Source organism: Phaethon aethereus, assembly GCF_964289735.1.
Source record: "Phaethon aethereus genome assembly, chromosome: 20".
Lineage (NCBI taxonomy): Eukaryota > Metazoa > Chordata > Aves > Phaethontiformes > Phaethontidae > Phaethon > Phaethon aethereus.
The window spans coordinates 7,664,053-7,688,840 of record NC_138596.1 but is presented as its reverse complement, the minus strand read 5'-3'; the positions used below and the strand labels follow the sequence as shown (position 1 = coordinate 7,688,840).

Below are 24,788 nucleotides of genomic sequence, written 5' to 3'. Positions count from 1 at the left end.
TCTTGTAGGGTGAAAGACAGAAGTCTCATCTTTTGCCAAATTCTAAATAAAACTAGAAAATATACTGTATACACAGGTGAAGAACTGGGACCAAATCAGTCTCTTCCATCTTGGATTTCTCATGTCACTTCCTCTTATTTTTTCCTTTCTCACATAGCCTATTACAACAGGCTTGGGTGTAGTGTATATGTGAGTATATTTCTTGTTTCCAAGCAAATTGTAAAATGGATCTGAAAATCAGATATTTTGTGAAGACAAAATTGTTGAGTCAATATAAGTCAACCTTAGGATTGCTTCTTAGATTTTGTATCGTTATTAGTTTGTTGACTTTAAATCACTAATATGGTTATATTTTTGCCTGTATCTTTCAAAGCTTTTGTTAATTTCTCTATAGTGAGTATAGCTGTGATTATATTTAGTTTTAATTAATCAACTGTCTAACGTCCCAGTATTAACTTTCTTTGAACAGCCCCAAATTTGCAAGAGATTAACTGAGTCAGAGGTTAAAATAAACAGCTGGCATTAAAACATTTAATCTACAATTGTTGGATTCACCAAGTGGAACAATATATTCCAGAAAAGAATTGAATTAATCAGTGAAGTTTTAAGAAGCTATAAGTCTTGGGAGCTTTTGGATTTCTTCTTAAGCTGACTTTAACTATTTTGGTATAGAAAAATGTCTGGTTTTACTTCCTTGCTTTACCCTTTGCATTCTCTTAGAGTCCCTCTTTGCGTTCAGTAGGTGCCTTCCACTTCTAATGGCTTTTTGAGGTCAGAAAATCTATGACACTTTTCAAGATTCAGGCACAGTTAGGAAATTAGGTAAATTATCTTGGGTGTGACTGATTAGGAGTAAGGTGGGTTGGAAGAGCAGTAATTGTAAAAGAAGCCCCTTTTACAAGCAGTAGTAACTTAGTGAATTCCATGTTGTAGTTGCTCTCAAAATCAAGGACATTTTTATTGCTACAAGACAGCAGTCCTATATTGAACCAGTGGTGTGCATATTTTCCTTGGATCAGAGATCAGAAAGTTTGTTTTTCGAGTATTTTTGTATGTGATTGTGTGATGGGTTTATCATTTTTTCTTTTAGGCAGGTTTTCCCCTCTTTCCCATCTGTCTCAGTTGATGTTGCCAATATGGCACTTTCCATCTGGCCCTGACTGCTACAGAAGCTTTTGCTGTTTTCAGCCACAAGTCATTCAGCGAAAGGTGCTGCAGGATGGGCAGTGCGAAGAGCACCTCCCCCAGAAGAAGGGAGGTTTCTTCAGTACTTGTGATTTCTCACTCTGAACTTATCCCAAGTTAGATTTGGAGTTGCTCCCTTGCAGCAACGTGGTTTACCACTGTACCAAAGGATTCAGATAATGCTTATTTTATTTAAAAATATTTCACAACCATACTGTTTGCCCAGAGTTAATTAACTTTCTAATTTCAACCACTTTCATTCTTGAACTGTCGAAATCATACCTGTCTTTGATGCAGAGGTCTAGTTAGTATATTAAAACATCCTTAAACACAATCATTTAATTTACCAGAAAAAACATGTATTCATCTTCAAAGGCACTGGTAAACAGTATACATATTTTAAGAATGTGCTAATGTTTGGAAGGAGATGGGGAAGAAGGGAAAGGGCGTCCCTGTGAGATTCTTTGAAACTTCAAAATAGCTGGAGACTTTGCCAAATAAACCATCTTCAGGACAAAAGGACCTAATACAGAAAGCTTCAGCCCCAGACTGTACAATGGCATGTGCACATGGAAATCAATTTATGTCCTTAGCTGTAGAGGTGGGACTTTCACAGTCTAAGGCTCATCCAGTGTTTAAAGAGGAATAATTACCAGCCTGCTGGTCTATTCTAAATGGCGAGTAACCTTTGTGTTAAGCTGGGTTCTCCCTAACCAAGGTACAGCTTTTGCATAAGCTGAGAATTTTAAGCAAAGAGGGAAAATAAACTCTTCCTGAGAGCATAAATGCTGTGTCTTGAAAGGTTGCTACCTCCTAGTCTTTTGAGGTTACTGCTTCCTCCAGAGAGCAAGGAGGGGTTTTTATGCTTTAGATTTATACACAGCAATTGTACCTCATTAGTCTGGATTTATGCTACACAGACCAAACACATAAATAATTTAAACCTTCCAGAGCTGTGTGAAATCCTCAACTGATTTTAAAAGCAGTTTATCATGGCATTTCAAGGTGCTGTTTAATCCCAATCTTCACTAGTGATTTTTCAATTAATCTTTTAATCGTACTATGCATCAGAAAGACTAAACATAGAATTCTATCAGCTTTAATAACAGTGTTATGCAAAATTAATTTCCAGCAGCAACAGAGGGAACTGTGGACTCCTTAAGGTTTTTGTGAGATTTTTTTGGTCAAATGCCAGGAATTGTAAATAGATAAGCTTCATCTCGTATGTTAAGAAAACACAAACTGATTTTTAATCAGTGAAAAATACCTAGATTTTTGCTGGTTTTGAATGATTAGTTGTATTCCTAGGTATACATTTTTCCTACGAAAATAGCTTGATGGTATGATTTTTATATGATTGTTTCATGCACGTTTCTGTTATCGAAATTCAGAATATTTTTTTCTCTGTGTGAAACACTTAATTCCTGTGTACAATTCATTCATTAATATCAGAAATATTTTACAAACCAGTAAACATTAACCCCACTTTTCCAGTTGATAAGTGGGTCATGTAGCTAGCCAGTCCCTGTTAGATATAGAAACTTATTTTCTTGTCTTCATCTGGGAACTACTTTGTCTTTAAAATTTTTTGCCTCCCCAGTTTTTGTAAAGCTGTATGAAAGCACTACTGTAGAAGTTACAACCACTGGGTAAATATTTTTACAGATAATTGAATAGTTTTCTGTAATTTGAGCTGTTTCTAAAGGATAATGATTTGTGTAACTTCTAATTTGAAAAATTGAATTGTTTCTGCCAAAAAAAGCTCATGGCAGAAATAATGATTTCTTTTCATGTTATCTTACAAATTTCTGATAATACATTAATTTTATAAAAACCTAGACATCAGTATCAATTTAATAGATATCTCAAATAAAAATATGAAATACGTTTTTATACAATTTTATTCGTTGTCCATAAAATCAGACACATTTACATTTCAGCTTTCAAATCTTGTTCCAAGAATTTTAAACAGTCTGATCATATGGAATGGGGCTGTATTAGTTGCAAATAGGCTAGACATCTGTTCGCTAAAACAGAATAATTTCTTCTGTCTCATTTTTGTTTATCAGTGTTTTACATAAAATCGTTATGATCTTCTGTTGGAAAATGGATTCTGAAATTTATTCTTTACCCATTAGGAAATGCTACCAAACTGATTTTTGTTCAAGAGATGCTGATCTTGAAGACCTGGGGAGATGGGGGGGAAATTTGCCAAGTGACTTGAAACTAGTATTGATGTCACACTTGATTGGAAACAATTTGATGTTCTTCATTTCAAAACAACCTCTTTTTTCCAAAATGCTTAGCAGTGTAAGCGTTCCTCCTTACCAGTCTGGTGGTTGATTAGGAAACCAGTCCACAGGAGGCACTGGATAAAGGTAGGCATGTTCATGGTAGGGATAGAGATCTGATGATCACATTTGGCGGCTTAGGCACCTCATTTTAGGCACATGGGATGAATATTCATTTAGGGATTTGCTCTCTTGGAGACGCTAGCTAGGTTTTGGTGTTTGATGGAGCTACCAAGATGTTTAAGGGCCTCTTGTGTGAACTGGATCTTGAAGAATCGCTTCTGAGCTCATAGTGGGATTGTTGTGACTGCAGTGGCTTCACAGATTGTCACTTAAGATTGAGAACCGGCATTTAAAAAGCATTACACCAGCATTTGAGGTCACGTAAGCAGAGGGAGAATGTCTTGAATCAACCAAGTGTGTGAGCGGGGTGTGGCAAGTAAATTGTAAATTATTCTCTGCTTGTCAAATACAAGAATGAGGAAGGGGCTTTTGATGGGAGAGTGAGAGAGCGTAGAAAAAGTAGAGAAAGACCAGCAAGAAATTTCCTCAGCTTTGCTCTCTGCACAGGGTTCTTGTGACCCAGGGTTGCTGTCCAGTCCCACAAGTTCACAGTTCTGTCTGTGTTGATACTCCCGTGGATTTATATTCTGCAAGATCAGACACCGTTTTCATCCTGTGAAATTCCTGGTGTGCTGTAATTTAGAATGAAAAAAGAGACAGAATCCATTTAATCATCTGTAGCAATGCTGTGGGGTAGGGTGACCCTTGCCACTGGCAAAATCTGTCTTTTAACCTCCGAACAATACTCTATGCCAGTTTGTTCATCTTAGTTAGAGAATATGCTCTGTTACTGAGGGAGGGTAACAGCAGCGCATCCCTGATATGGCAAAATCATTTAAAGCCCTTCATTTATGTTGACTTTTTATCATGCACTATTGCAATTAGGTTAGACTAATGAAAGGTAAATTCCAGCCCTTACATAAAAAAAGAAATCCTTGTAAAGAACCTAATTAGTATGATTGTTTATTTAGACTCTAATGGCTTAATTGCATCTTATCTTGCTATTTACAAATAGACATCATTAAAGAATAATGAGCATGTGAGGGAAAGCGCAGCATTCATACCAGCAGCAGATGAGACGTAGGGGGGAAAAAAACCCAAAACTAGTTGAAAGTCTGGGTGGGATTATTTTTTACTTTATTTTTAATACATGGCCTTATTTTTCAGTATTTATAGATATGATTTCTAGGCATTGTACTGCTTAGTAAGACAGATACATGAGTGGGAGGACAAGCTTGTGGCTGGCTATATGGCAAGGAGCAGGTGTCTGGCCTTTTGCTGGAAATAAGTATAACTTGATTACACCTCTGGTTTGATGTTGCCTTATTCTTTCCTCAGGTAAATAAAAAAAACCTCATACAAACTTGTGCTCCTTTTTATACAAGCAGGGAGGTACCCACGTTAACTGAAAATAATGTTTTCTTTCCTATAGCTCTGCATTGCAGAGCATCTGCAGCTCAAATCAGCAGCAAATTCCCTGGGATGCTGAGAAGAAATCTGGAGCTTTGGGAATTTTTTGCAAAGTGTTGGTGCTTGGTGTTGTCAGCATACGTTTTCCTAATATGAAACTTTTAAATAAATCTGAAGAAAGAATGTTTCTTAACGCATTTTTTTTAATTGTTTATAAAAGAACTTTTCATGTGGTATCAATTTCAGTGAGGAGGCAAAATTAAAGGGGGGACGACTTCAAGCTATTTCCTCCAGGCAGAATTCTGGCATGGTAAATTAATTTTGATCCTTTTCATTTTGTAAACTCATTTTGACCTTGATTCTGACTTACTTGGAGAGGTACTTATTTCTTTTCCGATCAGAAGTGGTGTTAAATGGGAACTCTTTTAGCAGTCTTACAAAAAATTATCTAAGCCATTCTCAGTGATTATTCTGTTTCCCCCTCCCCCTTTCTTGGCATACAGTGTCTGTCATATGCTCTTTGAGAATTATTTTGGTGATAGACAAAATATTTTTAAAACTGGGATATTTCAAGAAGATTTTTATTTTATATATCTTTGTCAGAAAAAGCTGCATAATATTGCAGATTTCAATCAGCTGCCTATCCTACCTTCTTCTGGAGGTTGCCATTTTAGGAAGCAGGGGATTTATGAATAATTTAACTGTCTGTATTTAGTATACTTCAGTTAAAAGGAAGTTAGAAGTACCTTATTATACAGACCAAAACAGAAGCTACAGAAGTATTTAACTTGCAACTGTTCCATTTTCAGCTCACAGAACTGTGGGGCATTTTTTTTCATTCATATTAATTGAATTTTAAAGTGACCTTGTACATGTATTGATTTGAATTAAAATTTTCTGCATCAAGGACAAGTTGGCATATATCCTTCAGGCGAAATATTAAAAAGCCAAATGCTGTCTTAACAGGATATCGACAGAAGAAGTTGAAATTTAATAGGAAAAGTTGGCTTAGAAAGGAAATTGTTTCCTTTTTGTCACAACTGAAAGGTATCTTTTCCATGTAATGAAAGAAGTTTCTTGCAGTTGCTATCTGTGGAAATGCAGGGACATTTTAGTGCCCATTAAAAAGGGACCATCTGGGTGGGGTCTTGACCTCTAGGAGGAGAGACCTGCGCTACTGGAACTCAGAATAGAACTATCAAATTGCTTTTTTACCAGAGCCATTAGGTTTTTATTACCTTCGTTCAGGTGATCTGTAGGGACACAGTTGTATGACTATAGGTGTAAATTATATTCCATACATAGAACTTTTCTGAACACAGACTCCAGTTAGCTAAGTTGAGCAGGCATTGAAAGAAAAGGGTTTGCTGGAAAACATGATTTGTAAAATACGGTTGAGATGAACAAAAACATTAAGCCCTGAAAACAGTTACAAGTCTTGATTATTAGAGGAAAAAATAAAAGGTATCCCGTTTGTTGTGTACAATACAGAATGTGCTTTACCCTGAAAAGAGCTGTGGAGCTTACTGTTGGCTTCCAAATCTAACAGCATCCTCCAGTCTAGTGACAGGCTGTTGTTCATTCTTTGTACTACTAGCCTCATTCTTTTGATGCTGTTAAAGTGATGAACTATAATTTCTGTGAGCTATACTTAGTTTTACAAAATTTCTGCTTCTGTCAGACTTTAACTAATAATACGGTCCTGCAAAAGTAATCTGAAAGTCCCGATCTCTCTTCCAGGCAGCATAAAACCTACAGGAGTCTCATGTCAAAACAACAGCAGCACAAAATAGGAAAGTTTCCTATTTCAGTATGAGAGCACTGTAAGAGCTAATTCAGACAACCTAGCACTAACCTGGCCAAAGTTGCAATGTATTCTATCGTTCATTTGTATTACCACGATGCCTGTATGTGCCCCTACTCCCAGAGAAGAACCCTTTGTACAAACTGTTGTGTAAGTTGAGATAGCAAGAATAGGGCCTTCCTCAGGGAGCTCACAGTCTCAGGTACCCATCTAAGGATGGTTTCCCACAGCTCCTTACACGTGTGGGAGACAGTGTATCCCTGCTTTTTTGATGTTCAAGCAAGTGGTTGATCAAGGCTACTGTCTTGGACCAGTCTGCTGAATTTGACCTTTCAGTATTGGATGATAAATGATAACTGGGGTCTGAGTTGCTGTGATGCATTCTGAAAGTGTGGAGTGGGACGTTGGAAGGGTATGAAAACAGATGACCTGGGAAAAGGCAATGAGCTAATGCAGAAGTATTTTGAAAGCCTTTGTGCAGGTGTGTCTTGTGGGGAAGTTTGAGGCCAGCAGTAAGTATATTCAAGCAAGCTGGGGTGCCAAACATGGGATTTTTCAGCTTGTTATGTTCCACTGTTCACTCTGAGGATTTTCAGGAACATCCCACACAGGCTTCATCCATTTTTTTTTTTCCCACCTGGCAGCAATGTGAGATACCATGAATGCAGAACGTAAGGGAAGAGGGAAGAAGTGAGCATCCACTAAAGTTGTGTGAACGCAATGGAGATAGAAAATATTATACATAAAGCTGGGTCTGGGCATTTGTAGGGCAGCCTTTTTGCTCTTACGTTAAGAAGGTTTCTTTTCTTTTTGTGTAAAATTTCTTCTTTTCCTCCTTTTAATTTTACCGTATGTGGTTAGTGCCTAGTGTGAAGTTGTAGGAGTCAGTTCTCTCAGTAGACCTATATCCTAGGAAAGTGCCAGTCTTACTAAGGTAGAAAAATAAAAAAAACCCTGTTAACTCTAAATGTGCTGACAGCTTTTTTCAAAGTGACTCCATTTCCTCATTTTTGCAGTTATAACAAAACTGTCTTTCTGATTCCAGTGGACGATCAGCATCACAGATCAGGCACCTCTGGGTCATGACTTTGTATTTTTAACTTAACTGATACAGTGGTAGGTGCTGAAATTGCCAATTGCCTTTGTTTGCAGACCAACCGGGTCTTATTACAGAGTATCCCAGCAAGATACTCAACATTTGGGATAGACCCAAATTCACAGCACCCGTTATCATTGTACGGTGTTCCATACGCCTTCACAAAATCCCAATCTGTTGGAAGAAGGTAGTAATCAGAAAAAGCTAATGATGGTAATCATGGTGTGTGCATGGCTCAGGCCTTGATACAAGTCACCCTCCTTCAGCCTGGAAGAGTTTAATTCAGCAATTTACCTGTTCTTCTGACCTGCTATTTTTTTTTTATGTTCTTGCAAAATCACGCCTAGCAGCCTGTCATCAACTCTGTGTGCTGGTTTTGGCTCAGATGGAGTTAACTTTTCTATAGCAGCTTGTATGGGACAGTGTTTTCAGCACAAACCCAAAGCAGTGTTGAGGACACGGGGCTGTCTCAGTTATTGCTGAGCAGCGCTTACCCAGAGTCGAAACCTTTTTTGCTCCGCGCGGGCAGCGCGGAGCTGGGCATGCAGCGCGAGGCGTCGGGAGGGAACCGAGGGATATTCCGTACCATGTGGCATCATGCGCAGCAATTAAAAGCTGGGGGAAGAAGGAAGGGGGGAAAGCTCAGAGTGATGGCGTCTGTCTTCCCAAGTCACCGCGAGGCGTGCTGGAGCCCGGCTTCCCTGGGGATGGCTGAATGCCTGCCTGCCGATGGGAGCGGGGAATGAATTCCTTGTTTTGCTTTGCTTGTGTGTGTGGCTTTTGCTTTACCTGTTAAACTGTCTTTATCTCAACCTATGAGTTTTCTCACGTTTACTCTTCCGATTCTCTCCCTGTCCCACCGTGGGGGAGCGAGCGAGCGAGCGGCTGCGTGGGGCTGAGTTGCCGGCTGGGGTCGAACCGGGGCACTCTTTCCCTTCTCGTTTCCCTGCCCTCTCTCCTGCTGTCAGCTCCTTCTTCCCTGTTGTTTAGCCTCTTCTCGAGTTGCTTTCTCCATGCCCCATGCCAGAGAGTTGTCATCAGTTCTTTTTAGGATTTGTAACTCTGTCCTGCTATAGAGTGATTATAACGAGCAGTATTTAAAGTAGTTTGGGTAGCTGTTCTGCAAAGTTCCGTGTGGTCACCCCATTCCTACCGCCATTTCCCCTCCTAACCCTCCTCCAGCGTTCTCCCTGCATCAGCTTTGAGATGGAGTCTTTGTGCCAACTGTTCTGTCTTCCTCCTTGGGTCTAAAAGCATCTTGGCACTTCAGAGCCGAGTTGCCTGTTAGTGCCTCGGTCAGCATCAGGTTGACGTTTCTTGTGCTGAACCAAGGTGGTAGGTAGGAGTCATTAGCAGGAGTTAAAAAGAAAAAACATGTAACAAATCAATCAAGATGCATATTGACTGATCCGTTGGGGTGTGGACCTGTCTGCTGAAGCTAGCAGTCAAAACACAATTGTTCTAGTGTGTGTTAATCTATACTGGATGAAATGTTGGAACACAGCGCAAAATGAGCCGCTGCTGGTCGGGAAATATTAAAATGAACTAATTGTTTCTTTTTTATCTCGGTTTTATGCTTTTGTGGGTGAGGAAAAGCTCTGTGATAATCTCTGTATAGCAAAGCACAATGACAGAATTATTGTTAGACCCACATCTTAACAACATTGAAGTGCAAGTACATCTTTGAAATGTAAATTGATTTTTAGATTAAAATGCCTTCATTATTGTATTTTTGTCAATAATATAATTCAGGCTTATTTCTGTTGCTGTACTCTGACTGATGCTATATATTTTCCATGATACTAGTTTTATTCTTTACACTTTACCACTTTCATGGAAGAAAATGAAACCTTTGAAAATGTAACATTTTTACTTTTTAGCTGTAGTTTCCTTTTAAATAATTTTACATTTTTATTGGACCTAAAATGTTTTCCATTACACTCATGGCGTGCTTTTAAAAGCTAGCATTAGAAGAGTCTGATTCTTCTTTCAAATTATTTTTTTCTACGTGGACTTATATTGGAGAATATCAAATACATCGAAAATAATCACATTTGCTCATTGTTTTTGACAAGTTATTGAGTTGTGGTGTTAATAAAATTGAGAGAGTTGCTTGGCAGTGTCATGCCTACACAAGGGAATTCTGTGAATTCATATATTTTTCAGTTGCAAATGAATGTTTGTTCTGCACTTTATAGTCTCCCTCTTTCTCATAACACACACAGTGTTTTTAGATCTTTTATTTTGGTCTGTCTATAAAATACTGAAAACTTGAAATGACATCAACTTAAGCTGTTAACTTGATGGTCTTGTGAATTCAGACACCATTGACTGTCCTTCAGCTTGTTTTTGTCCTTGTCCTGTTCTTCACAGGTTACCTTAGGAAAAGTGTTAAAAGTGATAGTGGTGATGCGGAGCCTCTTCATTGACCGGACAATAGTAAAAGGGTACAATGAAAATGTCTATACTGAAGATGGCAAGGTAGGTTATTGTACATCCAGCAACATTAAATTTTATTTTTACCTGGTATTTAAATGACAGAGAACAGGAATCCCATCACGTTATGCTAGAAACATAAAACTGTCAGAAGACTCTGTGGGTGTTTTGCAAAATGCTCAGGTTTAAATTTATCATGCTTTGCTTCGATTTTTCATACCCTAATACCTGACTACTTTCTGAGCTCTGAAGCCCTTGCTTGAATTTCTAATTTATCACCTTAGACCCCAGTTGCCTCGTTAATAGTGTCTACTGAGAAAACATTTTTTCAGTGTACCAGCACATCAGTAGCCCAAAACTCAGATTTTTATTTTCTGAGAGCCATTGGGAAATCTTGGGCTAGTTTTGTGCTCAACTTGATAAACGCAACTGTGTGAATCGTTGGTAGGTAGTCCTCGATAATTCGCTTGTCAGTAATAGCACATCTTGAACAACAGCTTTTAAAGCAAGTGTTACCTGCTTCCGTAAGTGATTTGTTTTATGAACAATTCACCCTGCTTGAACCCTCAAATTTCGTCTGACTGCACACACTCCATATGGCTCTCTTTAGCACATCAGAAGATGTTAATGGGACCTGACGGCCTTCAGCTCAGCTTGTTTCTCGTTTCGGGGCGGAATGGTCTGTCTTACCGAGACATCCGCCAGGACTCGCCTTTGCCAGTAACGGTACTAAATACCTCCATGTTTCACATTTTCTCTCTGGAGCTTTCTCTTCTGAGTATGAAGCCTATTAAAATAAAAAGTTCATTATATCAGGATGAGTACTTGGCACCCATAGGCCATGTTTTAATGAGGTGAGACTTTTTTCCTTTCAAAAGTGATAACTGTGTTTTAGCGCACAAAAGCACGTTGTGTACTGACCCGGAGTTCAACGGCTCTGAGTCTGAACCTCTGTTCTCCAGAAAAGGCCAGGAGCTGATCTGCTGAAGGAAATAGCAGAGCTCTATTTCCCAGGTGAGAGATTCTCACTTGAAGGGTGGGGGATTTGCCTAAGCAGTAGTAAAATAAAAATTGCCTGATTTTGATTTGGATTATTCAAATATGCAAGTTTAAATACCACTTTGCCGCAGAAGCAGCTGCACTATACTCCCTGTATATTAGCATATAAATACAGACTTACAGCACCAGCCCCTCTTCACCCCAAGTTCTGCTCAGAAGTGAAATGATAGTCTGCCTAAAGAGCACTGACAGTGCTTGATGGATTCCTGTGTCACACTTCATTTGGGTGTGCTCATTTTCTCTGATGAATCCAGTTTCCTTTGAAGCTCCCTTGAAATATAGTAATGCTGAAAAGCTAAGTAAGAGAGTTCCTTTCTGAAACTCGGCTTCTCTTTAGCTCAAGGTTAGCTCTCTGGAGAGCCGTACACTGTTCCTCTCATCGTTCGCTGCAAGGCGAGGAGCGGCACTCACCAAGGCCAGCTTTGGGCACGGGGCACTAACCTTTGTCTGCTGTCAGTGGGGAGCAGTTCAGCTTCTCCAGAGCATCGGTGCTAACACCTGGCTTATTTTCTTGCTTTAAGCCAGTCTGCAGGGGAGTCTGTTTTCTACCGATGCGCGTTTCTGTGTCCAAAGCTAGGCTGTGTGACTGCTCCCACAGGGCTGCGCGAACCTGTGACCTTTGCCTGGCAGTGTGCTATCCCGTTGGGCCATCCCAGGGCTTTTGCAAACCTAAAGGTCTGCGTTTTAGGTATAAATAGGAACATTTCTTTTGACTTAAGTAGAATTAGAGTTGCAGCCGCTTAAATCATGAGTAGATTTGGCTTGGAAGATTGCATAAATGCGTAGCTTGCTAGTTTTGCCAACTGGAGTGCATATTGACAAACAGTGAGCTCCCTCTTTTTCACTAATTAACTACTCTGGTAATTGGAGAATAAGAATAAGATTGTGCTCTTGCAATGATTCGCTTTACTCATTGTGCCTGCTGGGAATGAGCGATTACAGTCAATTGCAAACATAGTCCATTCCAATTCCTCCTCTGTCACAACAGACGCTGGTGGGAAAGTACTCCAGTGAGGTTTCACCATACTATTCCAGCTCCTCGGTTTCCAGCCTGATGGGGGAAAAAATGCACTAGTGTTCAGAAGGATATGAAAAAGGAGATCAAGGAGTATTGTCTCTATTAAATAACAAAAATACTTAGAACCCTCAGGATCACAGTAGGATGTGATTGTTTTTCCAGTGAGCAGTTTACACAGTAATTGCTTTGCTTATGTATTCCTACGAAGCACTTAATATTTGTAAACAGCAGAGATAAGATTAACTAAGTGGTACCATAACAATGTGGCAGTTTTGAAGCTCCTGTCTTTTCTGTAAGCCATGCTGAAGAAGGGACACTGGATAAGTCATAGCGTCGTTTCGCTGCTTTACACTTAAATAGCTGAGTGAGGGTCTGGTGAGTAACGCTCCTGACTGCACAAGGGAGAAGGTCCTTGTAGTAAGAAAAGTGAAATTCTGTGGGGGACTTTCTCCAAGTAGAGTGGGGCTTGGGGGAAAAAAAATATATTCAACAGTATTCAACAAAAGAAGAAATGGCCGTTAGTGGGAGACTGAACGATCACAGAAACAGTAAGTGAAAAATGGACTGTGCACAGAAGTGGCCAGCAATTTGCTTGCAGATCAAGGGAGTCATCGTTTTTCTCTGAAAGTACAACTGTGTTAGCAAATTCTGCATTACTGGGAAGAAGAATGGAAGAGATGAGAGCAAACAGCAGAGATGTTGATAGTCTTCTGGTCCATTAGTCAGGCAAGTCTAGAAGAAAACCAAATATGGCTGTTTCTTGTAGTTGTGGAACTGGGCATGGTGGCATACTAGCCGTTACACACAGGGAAGCTGACATTGTGTTACCCAGGTTGCCTTAGCTTGCTGTGTGCTTGTGTGTTGTACTGTGTAGGTTGACAGGTACTTCCACGAAAGCTTCATGTGTTTTGTGCTGTACTGAAGTCAAGTTAAATTGGACACTCCCTCTTACAGATGGAAAGACTTTCAAAATTAAGGTGAAAAAATAGAAGTCTTAAGCTTGCAGCGAGTAAAATGAGACACTACATTCTGGGGTTTTATTTTCAAGCTTTGCTTATACAGACGAAGAATCATTGCGTTTCTGAAGTGCTTCATGTATTTCTCTCGTGAATTATTCACAAACCCTGCAGGTTGCCAGCTGCATAACTTAGACATTTTTGGTGACACTTTGCAAAAACAATAGGTGAGATCTGGCAGCCTCTGTCATGTCGTGGGTTCTGGATGCTGATCGCTCTGCAGTCTCTCTTGCTTACCATACTAACCCATTGCATCCACCACGTACTGACGCATTTTAATTAGCCCCGTGGTTTTAGCGATGGCACCGTGCCACCCTTAATTTCAAACTCTGACATACTCATTGTGCGCTGGAATTTAACCATGGCTAGTAATTAATTACTAGTGTTGTCCTGACTCCTGAATAAATGAAGCTATGCAGCTCACTCTTGCAGGGCAGGCTGATTGTCAGCTGAGCCATTAGTAGCCCTAGTCTGCCAGTAAAAATAAAAATGTGTTGGGATTTTTTTGGCATAGTAACACTCTGCTTTTCTTTGGATGCAGAGACCAACAACCACCTTGACAGGGCGTATTTAGAGTGGGTACTTAACGTCGCTGCCTAGCCAAATTCCTATTTTTGCATCTGTTAGACTTAACTAAAGAAATATAAGTGTTTCCGTTGAATTATCGTGTTAAGGAACTTGGGTTATGTTAATGCTGTGGCTTCATTAATTACCCCATATCAATAAGAAAAGGCAGCTTTTAGCCTCCTAGTGTAAGAGAGGAAAAGAAATAGTAGTATCAAAGGAAAGCTTCAAAGACAGGCAGAGCTGTCTCTCGGGTAATTTCTGATCCCTGCATTCTTTCCACTTCAAAGCTGGATGTGTGTGTGTTTGGGTGAAGGGGGGGTTGAATCCGATTTCTCTAATAAGTGTTGGCACCGGACCTGTTTGATATTAGATGCAGGCAACATTCTGATTTGTTATCGCCTTTGAAATCGTTCAGACGACCTTCAGAAAATGGCCTCTTGTTACTTATGCTGGGGGTGGGTGGGGAGAGTGGGGCACTGGGAAAAAAAGCCCCAGTTTAATTCACATGCAGAGGATGCCCTGAAATTGTGCTTTCAGCAGTTTTTTAGTTACAAATGTGTGTCTTGATTGAAAGTGAAAAGTTGAAGAATAATAGACCTATAACGATGCATTCTTTAATCTGCCTCTGCCTTAATCCTCAATTTCAGGGGGAAAGGTGGGCAGTCATTTAGGATGTATGCATGTGGTTTGGGGGGTTTGGTAGCTCTTTTGGTTTTTCTTTTTTGCTTTTTCTTTTTTTAACTTGGATAACATCATGTCTGGAAGACAGACGTTCGTTACTTTTTCAGCTTTTCAATCATCGTGCCAACTAATGAACGCTCAGAACATGTTGGACTCATGTTAATGCAGCATCTGAAGTGGACTGGGGTTTTTTTTTGAGTTTAACTAGAGAGGATCACATACTTGGTTTGACCACTAGGGATTAGCAAAACCGTATATACATTCCAATTACAGCAACTCTGTCCGCAGTCAAAGAAAACCTTAAATTACATTTAAAAAGTTTTTTAAAAATACACATTAATATTTTATTTTCAAATGTAGACTTTTTTAACATGGAAATACAGTGCTTACTTCCGAACAGGAACAGGTCTATTGTTACACTGTAAATCAAGCTCAGGTCTGAGTCCAGGCTGAACCACTGCTTGTGGACGCTGGAGTATGAGTGTTGTTGGTGTTCCCACAGGTTCTTGATCCCACCCTGAGAGCCAGTAAATGTAAAATGTTGTAGGTACATGCCTCAGGGTAGTTCTGCCTTTGTCTAACCTGGAAGAGGCATCGAGACATCAGCTGCCTTTGGTCTCATGGCAAGGTCAGTGGTACTAAGCCACGAAACATCTATCCTGAAGTGCTTTTTAAAGTTTTTAACATCACCTCCTGTCCACACTGAGGTTTGGGGACTCATGAGTCACTTCTGTACCGGTATTTAGAAGTGGGCCACTTAACAGTGTCACTCTTAAAAGAATGGGAACTTTCACCATTCTGAACCTTTTTAGCAATGTGAATTAATTACTTGGGTTCAGCATCCTTCTCCCTCTCCTCCTTCACCACCTCTAGTGTGTTTTACTCGATTCATCTGACTTCCTTCATTTCAGACTCTTAATTTTTGTGCCTTTTAGAAGACTTGTAAATTCAGCTAGAACTTATGGGCACTACCAGAAGACAGAATTAAAATAATCAGTTGTACTTCATACTAAAGGAGATAAAACCCCCACTGTGGGAAAGCGTGTGTCTGATCATATTGTCAAGCACTAGAGGAGCTGTACCTGCTTCAAAAATTCACTCAAAAATATTTTCTTTTGCCTAAATCGAGATTCCTGAGGTTAATAGTGTAGCAGACACCTTTCCTCTGACGGGTTTTCTGCATATGAAATTTTTGAGTATAGTGGGTTCTGTAGAAGAAAAGTGATTTGAAAGTCTGGAACTGATGGAAATTCCTTGTTTTTTCCTGCTGCTTTTCCTTGACAGAGTACAAGATATCCACAGGGCTGGGCTAAAAGAGGATTAGCATGTCAGTTGAAATTTTTTTATGTGTGAGCCATTTGGTTGTTTAACAAGGACAGCCTTACCTGCTGGTTTCTGGGGTTAATAAAACCCATTTCAATTTTTTCTTTTCGTTTGTCTACAGTTGAGCACACATTTAAGTCATGGATGCGTGCAGTTATCTGCAACCTTAAATCTCTTCTAGTGTGATTTTTGTCTGCAAATGTAAATGCAGTTTCCTAAGGGATGTTTTATTTAGCCCCTGTGGACCACTGCTTTGGCTTAATTCAGCTAAACGTTCTTTGTGTCATTTGTAACTGAATCGCTTATTCAGACACAAGACAAGCATAAACTTAGTAAAAATGCCCTCATTTTAGAAACAGACTGAAGCTGATGAATATTTGCATAGATCAGCCACAACCCCATACAAATGAAAATTTTGCTTTTTTTTTTAAGGGGAATGTGTTTATTCAACAGATCTTGTATATGTAATTTTTTTTTACTGAAACTCTGAACTCTGTTCGTCTTTCATTGCAATGCAAAGGAAATTGTATGTCATTTATTCCCTTTCTTGAGTTGCAACAGGTAAAGGCAATGGGTCAAAACAGTGAATTAAGAATTAAGTCTCCATAGATTTGTCTGTCTGCTCTTTTAATTTGAACAGCTGCTTAACTTCTTTTTCTCAGTAATCACATGTAGTAATATATAACGCTTTTTTTTTTTTTGCCCCCTACTGCAGCTTGACATATGGTCTAAATCCAACTATCAAGTTTTTCAGAAGGTAAGTCCCACGTCATTTCTCTCTACGTAATACGTGTAGGAGATACATGGACATTATTTCAAATGCCTAGGCCCTTATGTAAAGGAATTCAGAATTTATTCTTTTGTCATCACAACTTGCAAATAACAAAAACTAATCTGTAATAATTGAAAACTGTGAGTAGAAAAGGCAGATCACTTCTGCTGTTATTTAATTTGCATTTATTTCCCATCACAGTTCCAGTCCATGGTTTGGAGGAGGGTGTTGGCGATTATATTACTCTATCCTTAAAATTTCATGAGGAACTACAAGTACTCTTTTTTTAGTTTAAATTTTTGGGGGGAGGAAGGACTGTTTCAGGTTAATTTGGATTTGGTTTCGTTGTTTTCATTGGTTTTGGTTCCCCTCCTTTCCTAGGGGCTTGAGTTTAATACATGAGTAGAACTCACTTTCCAGAATGAGTTTGGGAATTTTTCCCATGACGTTATTTTGGCGGCTTCCCTTCTCATGATGGTGTAAGCAAAAGGCATAACTTACTTTCTGGAATGGCATTCATTTCAGTAAGAAAAGACTGATGAGAGAATGGGAGCAATAAGTATAAAACTACTAAGAAGATTAAAGTGTATTTTGGAAAGATCTATGTCTCGGTATTTTCCAGGCAGGGAAGAGAAGATTTCTCTTTGAAGGCCTCTTGTCAAAATGCTGTAAGTTCAGACTGATCTGGGTTTAAATTCCGGTTTCCTTACCTTCAAGCCACGGTTCAAGGCACTTGAGTCTCCAGCTAGTACGCTAGCTTCCTTTCATCTGCTTTTGTATTTTGTGTAACAAATGGGGGTCAGGGACTCGAAAGGGCGTAAAAGCAGGGGTCAAAAGTATGGCGTATTGGCTGTATTTGTGCATCTTCCTTCCAAGATTTCAGATGCAGTCAGAAGGGAAGGAGTTTGACCTCTGATATTAACCTGCTAGAGATCAAAGGATAGCTTTTGGGGAGGTTGGTTGCTCTCCCTCTCTGCCTAGCATTAAAGCAAAATTTTGCTGCAGTTGATTCTTTACCCCAGAGATTAGTGGATTAAATATTCTTTTTTTTTCTCTTGCTCCTCAGACATATTTAGTGTCAAGTAAGGTTTTACAGCAGGAAGTAAAACAGCATGTATCTTGTTTGTCAGTGTGCTTTAAAGTAATTTTTGCAACAGAATAAAGTAATTAAGTGCATCATCTTCATTTCCCCGTGTGTGTTCGGCTGTGAGCTCATTTGGGCATAAGATTGTCTTCCTAGATGTTTTAGTTTAGAATAACGGAAGTTAAGTTATACTACCGTAATTTCTGTTAAATGATAATAAATAATGAGGTTTTTGATTATATAATTTTAATTGTCTATATGCAAGATAACAAAACAGAGTAAATGTAGTTTGCTTAGAAGTCCAAGTTAAGGACTCGGAGGGCATAAATACGTAGAGTAAATTTCTATTCAGGTCCGGGTGTTGGCCTTCAGACCAAAAATGGAAGAGGTCAGTGAGAAAATGTGAAATGCCCCTCTTACTGCTGCCTGTGGCTGTGTTACGGATAAATAAGGATCTTTATTCTCTTCCCAATTTTCTAAAATACTGTGATGCAACCTGAATATTCAACTCCTGTTCTCCAGTTCTCTCTCTGTAAATAGTACCAAATGCATTAATATTTTCAAAAAAAAAAAAAAAAAAAGAAAGAAAAGACTGCAGGTGACTGCCTGTAGTCAGTTCAACAGCTGTCTGCATTTTTATAGTGGTTTTATACGTTTTGTTCTCAATTCTGTCACTGTGTTACCTTGGACAGCTTAACTTCTCTTTGGATCAGCTTTCTGCATCCCTTAGGCTGGGGTAATACTTGCTGACTTCACAGGAGCTATCGCGGAATTGGTTGCATAGTACTCTCAGATTCTTGCATGAAAAATGTGATAAAAATGCAAGGTGATGGTACTTTCTAATCAATAGATCTGGTACTATTGAGCTGATAGTTAAAGAAGTTAAGGCTAGGACCTAAGTCAAGTTTTCAAACATGATAGAAATGCTGTGGTTTAGCATAGTAGGCTTTCTCTCTGTGGTGCTGTACTTGGCTTGGTTTTCTCTTTATTCTCTGAAGCTTAACTTGTATCCATTTATAATCCCCAGGAATAGTGATTTAGCAGTAGCAGAACGAAGGAAATGGGTAAAATAGTATTAGATAAACTGTTATACTGTTACTAGTGTAGGATGTGTACTGCAGGATCTTCAGAACAAATGTTGTCATGCCATTAAAAAATCATCAGTAAATGTGTCGGAGCACAGCTGAACGTTCCTGAAACGTGTTTCTCATGGCAGTCACCAGTAATGGGATGTGGAAGTGCTGTGCTGAGACGGGAAAATACGGATGAGTAACTGCTCCCACTGAGGAGGCTGGGTAGCCCTTTCAGCCTGACCGCCTTTAATACTGTAAAATCAATTATCCCGCTGAAGGGCAGGGCCGCTTCTCTTTAAAAGCTGGACCAAATTCTCAAACTCTGTCTTCAATGATAATATAACAACATCTGGAGCTCACAAGATACCTGCCGGTGGTAGCTGCAGGCCTGTCAAATTTTCACAGGGTTGCAGCATGACTTTCTAGGTTAAGGACCAGGGACCTCTGATCTTCAGTCCAACCCTGTCAAACAAAGCTAAATTTGTCCTGACTTTTTGTTTGCAAACGTTGGCTGTGTCAGCAGGCCTTTTCTCTCTCCTCCTTATTAGGCAGGATACCCGAGTGCGTATAATTTGATGGGGGACGGCTCCCGGAGGGCCCATTACTGTTAAAGTGTACAGTTATTTTCTAAGTTCCCTGGAGGCTCCTTGAATCTGGTCCTGGGGTGAATAAGCTTTATAGGCATTGAATCTGCCAGCAGGGTTAGATTCAGAGAATGGAGCTGGGAAAGAAGAGAGGGAAGGCTGAAAGGGCAAAAGCACAAGGGGCAAAGAAAAGGTTTTTCAGACTTGCACATTGGTCTGACATTTAAGCTCTGCAGGAGCGGCAACTGTTTTGATCTTAAACCTCCTTATTTTAACACCTTGCATCTCTTGATCCACTAGCAGAGGAGGAACAAAATAGGAAACGAGGAAATATTTTGGGTCTTAAATCTTGGTGGGAAGAAGGCTGTACGTGAGGGCTGCATAATTCCACGTCATTGTGCAAATGATTAAAAAAAATACATGTTGTAAAGAATGGTGCCATATTCGTAACTTTGCATTAAAAAAAGGCAAAAATACAGGATAGTGGAACTGCTGTGAGTGGATCAGAATGGGAGATGGTGTCAAACATTAACTGTTTCATTTATCAAGCTGCTCAGTTAAGAGCAGTATAGCTGTTTTAGCTGTGTAATATGATCAGTTTGGCCGTTTAAGTCGTATGCAGAGGCTTTAAACCCAATGTATTTTGTTCTGATCTCGGAGTCCCATTCTTATTTTCACCTAAATGGTCTATCAATTTTAGCATGACACAAACTGGATTTGTTTTGGTTTGATACGCTTCTTCCCAAGGCATGTTTTCACGTAAATTTGAGAAGCTGTTTGTGCCTGTCCAGCTGTTTATGAGCTGTGTGATCCCAAAGTGATGGAACTCGTAGCGCAGTTTTCACCACTGCAAGGGCACATAAGCATTGTAATGTATGAAGATGTATTCTTGTCAATAATCTCTGAATAAAATCACATGCAGAATGAATGCATGCATGAGACAAATATTGGGCTATTGATGATGTCTGTTCAAGGAGAGGAGATGGACTGTTCCAGGGTCACCTGCGTGATTGCTCCTTTGCATGATCAGTACTTGGCTCTATTCAAAGACCTGCTCAGGTGAAATAAAATCTCTATGACGCAGTCCAAATAAGCAGAACAAGCAAAATAAAAACTTAAACAGTCTGTGGGCTCTGAAAACAAGTGATAAATTCTACCCTTCAGAAAAGTCTGGTAGTGCTTTACTGAATTGGGAGGGGGGAAGGCTGCGTAAAGGATTTGTGTGGAGTTCATCAGTGCCTGTTCGTAGAGGCACTATCTATCATCCTTCCGAGCGCCTCTTGGGCACCAGGTTCCATGCACCAGCTTCCCTCCGAAGAGACTCGGATGTGTTCCTGGAGAGAAGATTGAGTAATGGGAATCTTCGGAAATGAACAAAGGTGCTGGTGCAGTTTTCCACACTATAAAAGGTCTAAACACTAATAAAACAAGTTTTGGGGTTTTTTTTCTTTTAGTGCTGTGATCATCCTCCAGAACTCATTGCTACAGGCTTCTGTTAAGGCCATGAACTTAGCAGGGTTTAAAAAAAAAAATTAAAAAAACTTTCAGGGGATTTAGGGAATCCCTTTATATTAGATGGAGTTGTCAGTGCCATACTTGAGGGAATAAACCAGTAAGTGAGTGGCAAGGGAAGTTAGGACTCTTAAAGGAAGTCTTGCACTGATTTTTGAAAAGCATGTTTACTGGCAGTGAGATAAAGTACTCGGAGAGACAGCTTCTATAATTTAGTCATGTGATGTTCGTATTTTTCTGGTTTGTATGTATGGAACATACATAGTCTATGGCGGGGCAAAGCTATACCATAGGTCCTTGCTTTTGTGCTGCTTATTGCAGTTAGAGGAAGCACTTGTTCAGCTTTCTCAACCTGTGATTTGTAGAATGCCTTTTTTTTTTTTTTGTAAAATTTGAATGAATTTTCATCTTTGGGAATGCTGTATGACTAACAGTTGTCCTCAGGGCCAAATAATGCCCTTGTTTGGATGTGTCACCTTTGTAAGTCACATTTCAGCAGAGTGGTACTATCAAGTGGGTAAAGAAATGCTCTAGAAATGGCTGATGTTGGTTCAATTGAGAGAAATATCAGGGATTTTGTTTTGTGCTCTTGCTGTGTGTTGGTCTCGTGAGCCATTTCTAACTGAGCAGGCAAGCTGAGCGGTCGGTGCGAGGGGGACGCAGAGCAGCGGCGTGGGCTCAGCAGGTAGTTTCTCGCAGCGGGCCAGTACCCAGACAGTCCTGCTCTTTCTGGGGCCTCGGTGTTCGCCAAGAGTGACAAGTATGTAGGATTCAATTTGCACAAAGTCGCAATGGCGATGAGGTTTGATCCAGTATCAGTCTGTTTTGTATTCCTGATACATACCCTGCCCTAGACAAGGGAGCAGAGATGCAGTTAAGAAGCACATGGTTACAGTCAACTGGAATTTGGAAGTGAAAAGGAGAAAAAAAAAAAAAAAAACTCAGGTGATATAATTAACTGTTAAAGAGAAGGGAAGTTTTCTTGTTCAAATTGAAAACAAGACCATACCTTGCGAAAGCAGAATCATTTTATACAGCCCCAGACAGCTTAGCTTTGTTTAAAGGAGAAGACCAAGACTGTCTCTTTGCCGGAGTTTTGTGGGTTTTTTTCCCGATGTAGCTGAAGTCTCTTTTGCTCTGTCTCAAGGTGGGAACATGTTCAGTTATACAATAACTATTTTATTTAGCAAAATTGTGGCTTCAGGAGATTGCCTTGTCTTGCCTTTTTTTTTTTTCAGACAAAAATTCCAAGTGCTTTTCAACATATGAATTGTGAAATATTGAGCTGCAAGATCACTTGAAAAATCTATTTCAAGGTCCAGAGCAACAGCTATCCCAATCAATGCGTGCTCTTCTGAATATGTTCCCATATAAAAGCAGGTAGAGAAATTGGAAAGTGACGGATAACTTAGATAGTGGTAGGTAAGGTATAGCAATAAAAGTGAAGTTAATAAAATAAAGCCCTGAAATGTACAAAATGTCATCCTACACCCAGAGTAAATTAGTTTGTGATTCCAACTTGGCTGGAAGAAAAAGTGTGTGAGCTGGCACATACACAGTTTGTTTTGCTTTTGCTTTGGTGTGAAATCGTATTACCATTAGTAAAGTTGGGTATTGATTCCCCCCTTCTTTTTTTCTTTCTTTTCACCCCCCCGCCTCTTTTAGACTTGGGCAGTTTGTGCTTTCACTCATCTCCCTGATCTTGGGGTGGGGTTAGTTCTTCCTTCACTCCCATGCACTGGCCAGTTTATCATTTGCCCAGCTCTTTTCAATTTACCATCGTGTTGTTGGCTACTTTGGGGGGAGTTATTCCCTACTCCTCTTCCTCAGATTTGACACCCATTTTGATCTTTTTTGAAGCACTTTATCAGCACTTGCTTATGGTAGAAATCGCCTCCTTTTTGTTCAGAAAACATTGTTAGTGTTCCAGCGATGCTGGGATAGCTTTTATCTCCCTGTGGAATCTCATTAGCTTTACATTACAATAGGAACAGCATATGTGCAACTTTGCCAAAGTGGCCAGTCAATTTAAATTTGTTAATAGCAGTATTTTTTTTTTTCCAGCAACTTTCTTCAGTGCCAAGAGAAAACAACTTTGTTGTTCAGGAAAATAAACCCCACAATTTGTTAGAAGCAGAAATACAGCAGAAGGAGAGCGGCTGCTCATAAATATCTTCAGAACTTTCTATTCTTTGACATGTCTGGTACTAGCCTATAAAAGCACCACCTTAAAAGAAAAAAATTCATAGAGCTAGGGCTTGGATTACAGTCATTTCTGAATGCTACATGAGATGTGTTTAAAAGAAATGACTGATTGGAGTTATGCTGTGCTCCTAATGCACAGTTAAGCACATTATTTCTAATTTTTTGGTTTTATGTGTTCAGTGGTAACCTATAAATGGCTTAAGCAGGTTGAGGTCCATTTTGTGAATATTTTTGCAAACTCACCAGAACGTGCACGATCCCAAAAGTTTTCCCCTCCAAATGTCAGTCGCGCGTCCTTGTTCACGCTGAATGGAGCTGCTTTTGGAGTTAGGCATGTGCACTAATGATGGGGAGAAGAATCTGTTTCTGTAGTGTAATTTAAAACTGGATTCAGCGTAGGATAGACGGATTTGATGTAGTGTTCTGCGGAGGAAGTTTGTATGGTGTGAATTAGAGACTGTCACGGATTTATTCAGGAATACATCTTACAGATTCACCTCCCTGAATAGCTTCAAGCCTGAGCCTCTCTCTCCAGTGATAGTCTGAGTGCTTCAGCACAATTCTCATTGCTGAATTAGACTAACTACAGATCAGGAACAAGCAGAGTTAGCTGGGAACAGCAATCGTAATTTCAGTTCACGCTTCATCGTACTCAAAATTTGCTATAGTATATAGACGAGTCCTGGGAAATACATAGACAAGCCCTGAGAAGAGCACTACTTCTCCATGTTGAAACTAGAAAATACAATTTAATCACCAACTAGACAATCACGTAGTTTGTTGGATGCTTTGATACTACTGATGAGGACCATTAATAGATTTACAAGTTACAAGGTGTGAAAGAGCTCTCGTGGTTGTGTTGTCTTGAGTCCTTTAATAGTCCAGCCCAAAGCATTTTGCCAATAATTTCAGCGTTCAGCCTAGAACTTCTGAGAAGCAGCAAGATGCTGGCTGTGCTAATAACGTAGGAAGCTGACAGGCTGAATACTGTTTGTGAATTGTATCCTAGCTGTCAGAAACTGCCCCCTTACAGAATAATTTTAAAAATGGTAGTGATTAAAAAAAAAAAATCTATCAAAGCATTGGTTAGTTTTCCTGATTTTTCTTTAATTATTCTTGTTATTATAAATACACGTTTTATATGTATTGTGTCTAGCTGTAATTCCCAGATGTAAGATATTGTTATGGCTCTGGGAAATTAAAAAGCTTTCTATCAGAAATCTTTTAGTAATGCAAGTATTTGTAAACCATAATCATATTATTTGATTCCTGGCTTCAGAGGAAATGAAACAGAGAGCTCAACTGCTGTTTGTTCAATGTAAGCAACCTGAAATAAGACTGCAAGAGTTAAATATTTTAAGTTTTCCTGTTTAAAAGTGGGGAGGAGCATACTCATTTTTTCTGTTAAAATGCATTTTCAAATTGAGGTATTTTATCCTGGGGTTTTGGGGTGGTTGGTTTTTTTTTTTTAATAAAACAAACCAAACCTGAAGCTTTTGGTTTTTTGGAAGTAACAACCTCTGGTTCTAATAAGTTAGCCTTCCATAATTATTTAATTTAGCTACATTATTGACAGTAGGTTTTTTCTTTGTTGAGCAAATCAGCATAG

The 24,788-nt window shown here is 39.5% G+C and overlaps 1 protein-coding gene across 2 annotated transcripts in view; it reads left to right on the top strand.

Annotated features, from left to right (window-relative positions):
- The window catches only part of MED27 (mediator complex subunit 27), a gene marked incomplete at its 3' end in the record, with an annotated part of 93,637 nt that overhangs the window by 65,456 nt on the left and 3,393 nt on the right, over nt 1–24,788 (top strand). Inside the window, exons 5-6 of one of the 2 annotated variants that reach the window (XM_082008870.1) lie at nt 10,223–10,330; nt 16,665–16,706. In XM_082008870.1, coding sequence (XP_081864996.1) covers nt 10,223–10,330; nt 16,665–16,706 — 150 coding nt within the window. The remainder of the gene's footprint in view (nt 1–10,222; nt 10,331–16,664; nt 16,707–24,788) is intronic. The other variant, XM_082008871.1, reaches the window with a different exon arrangement.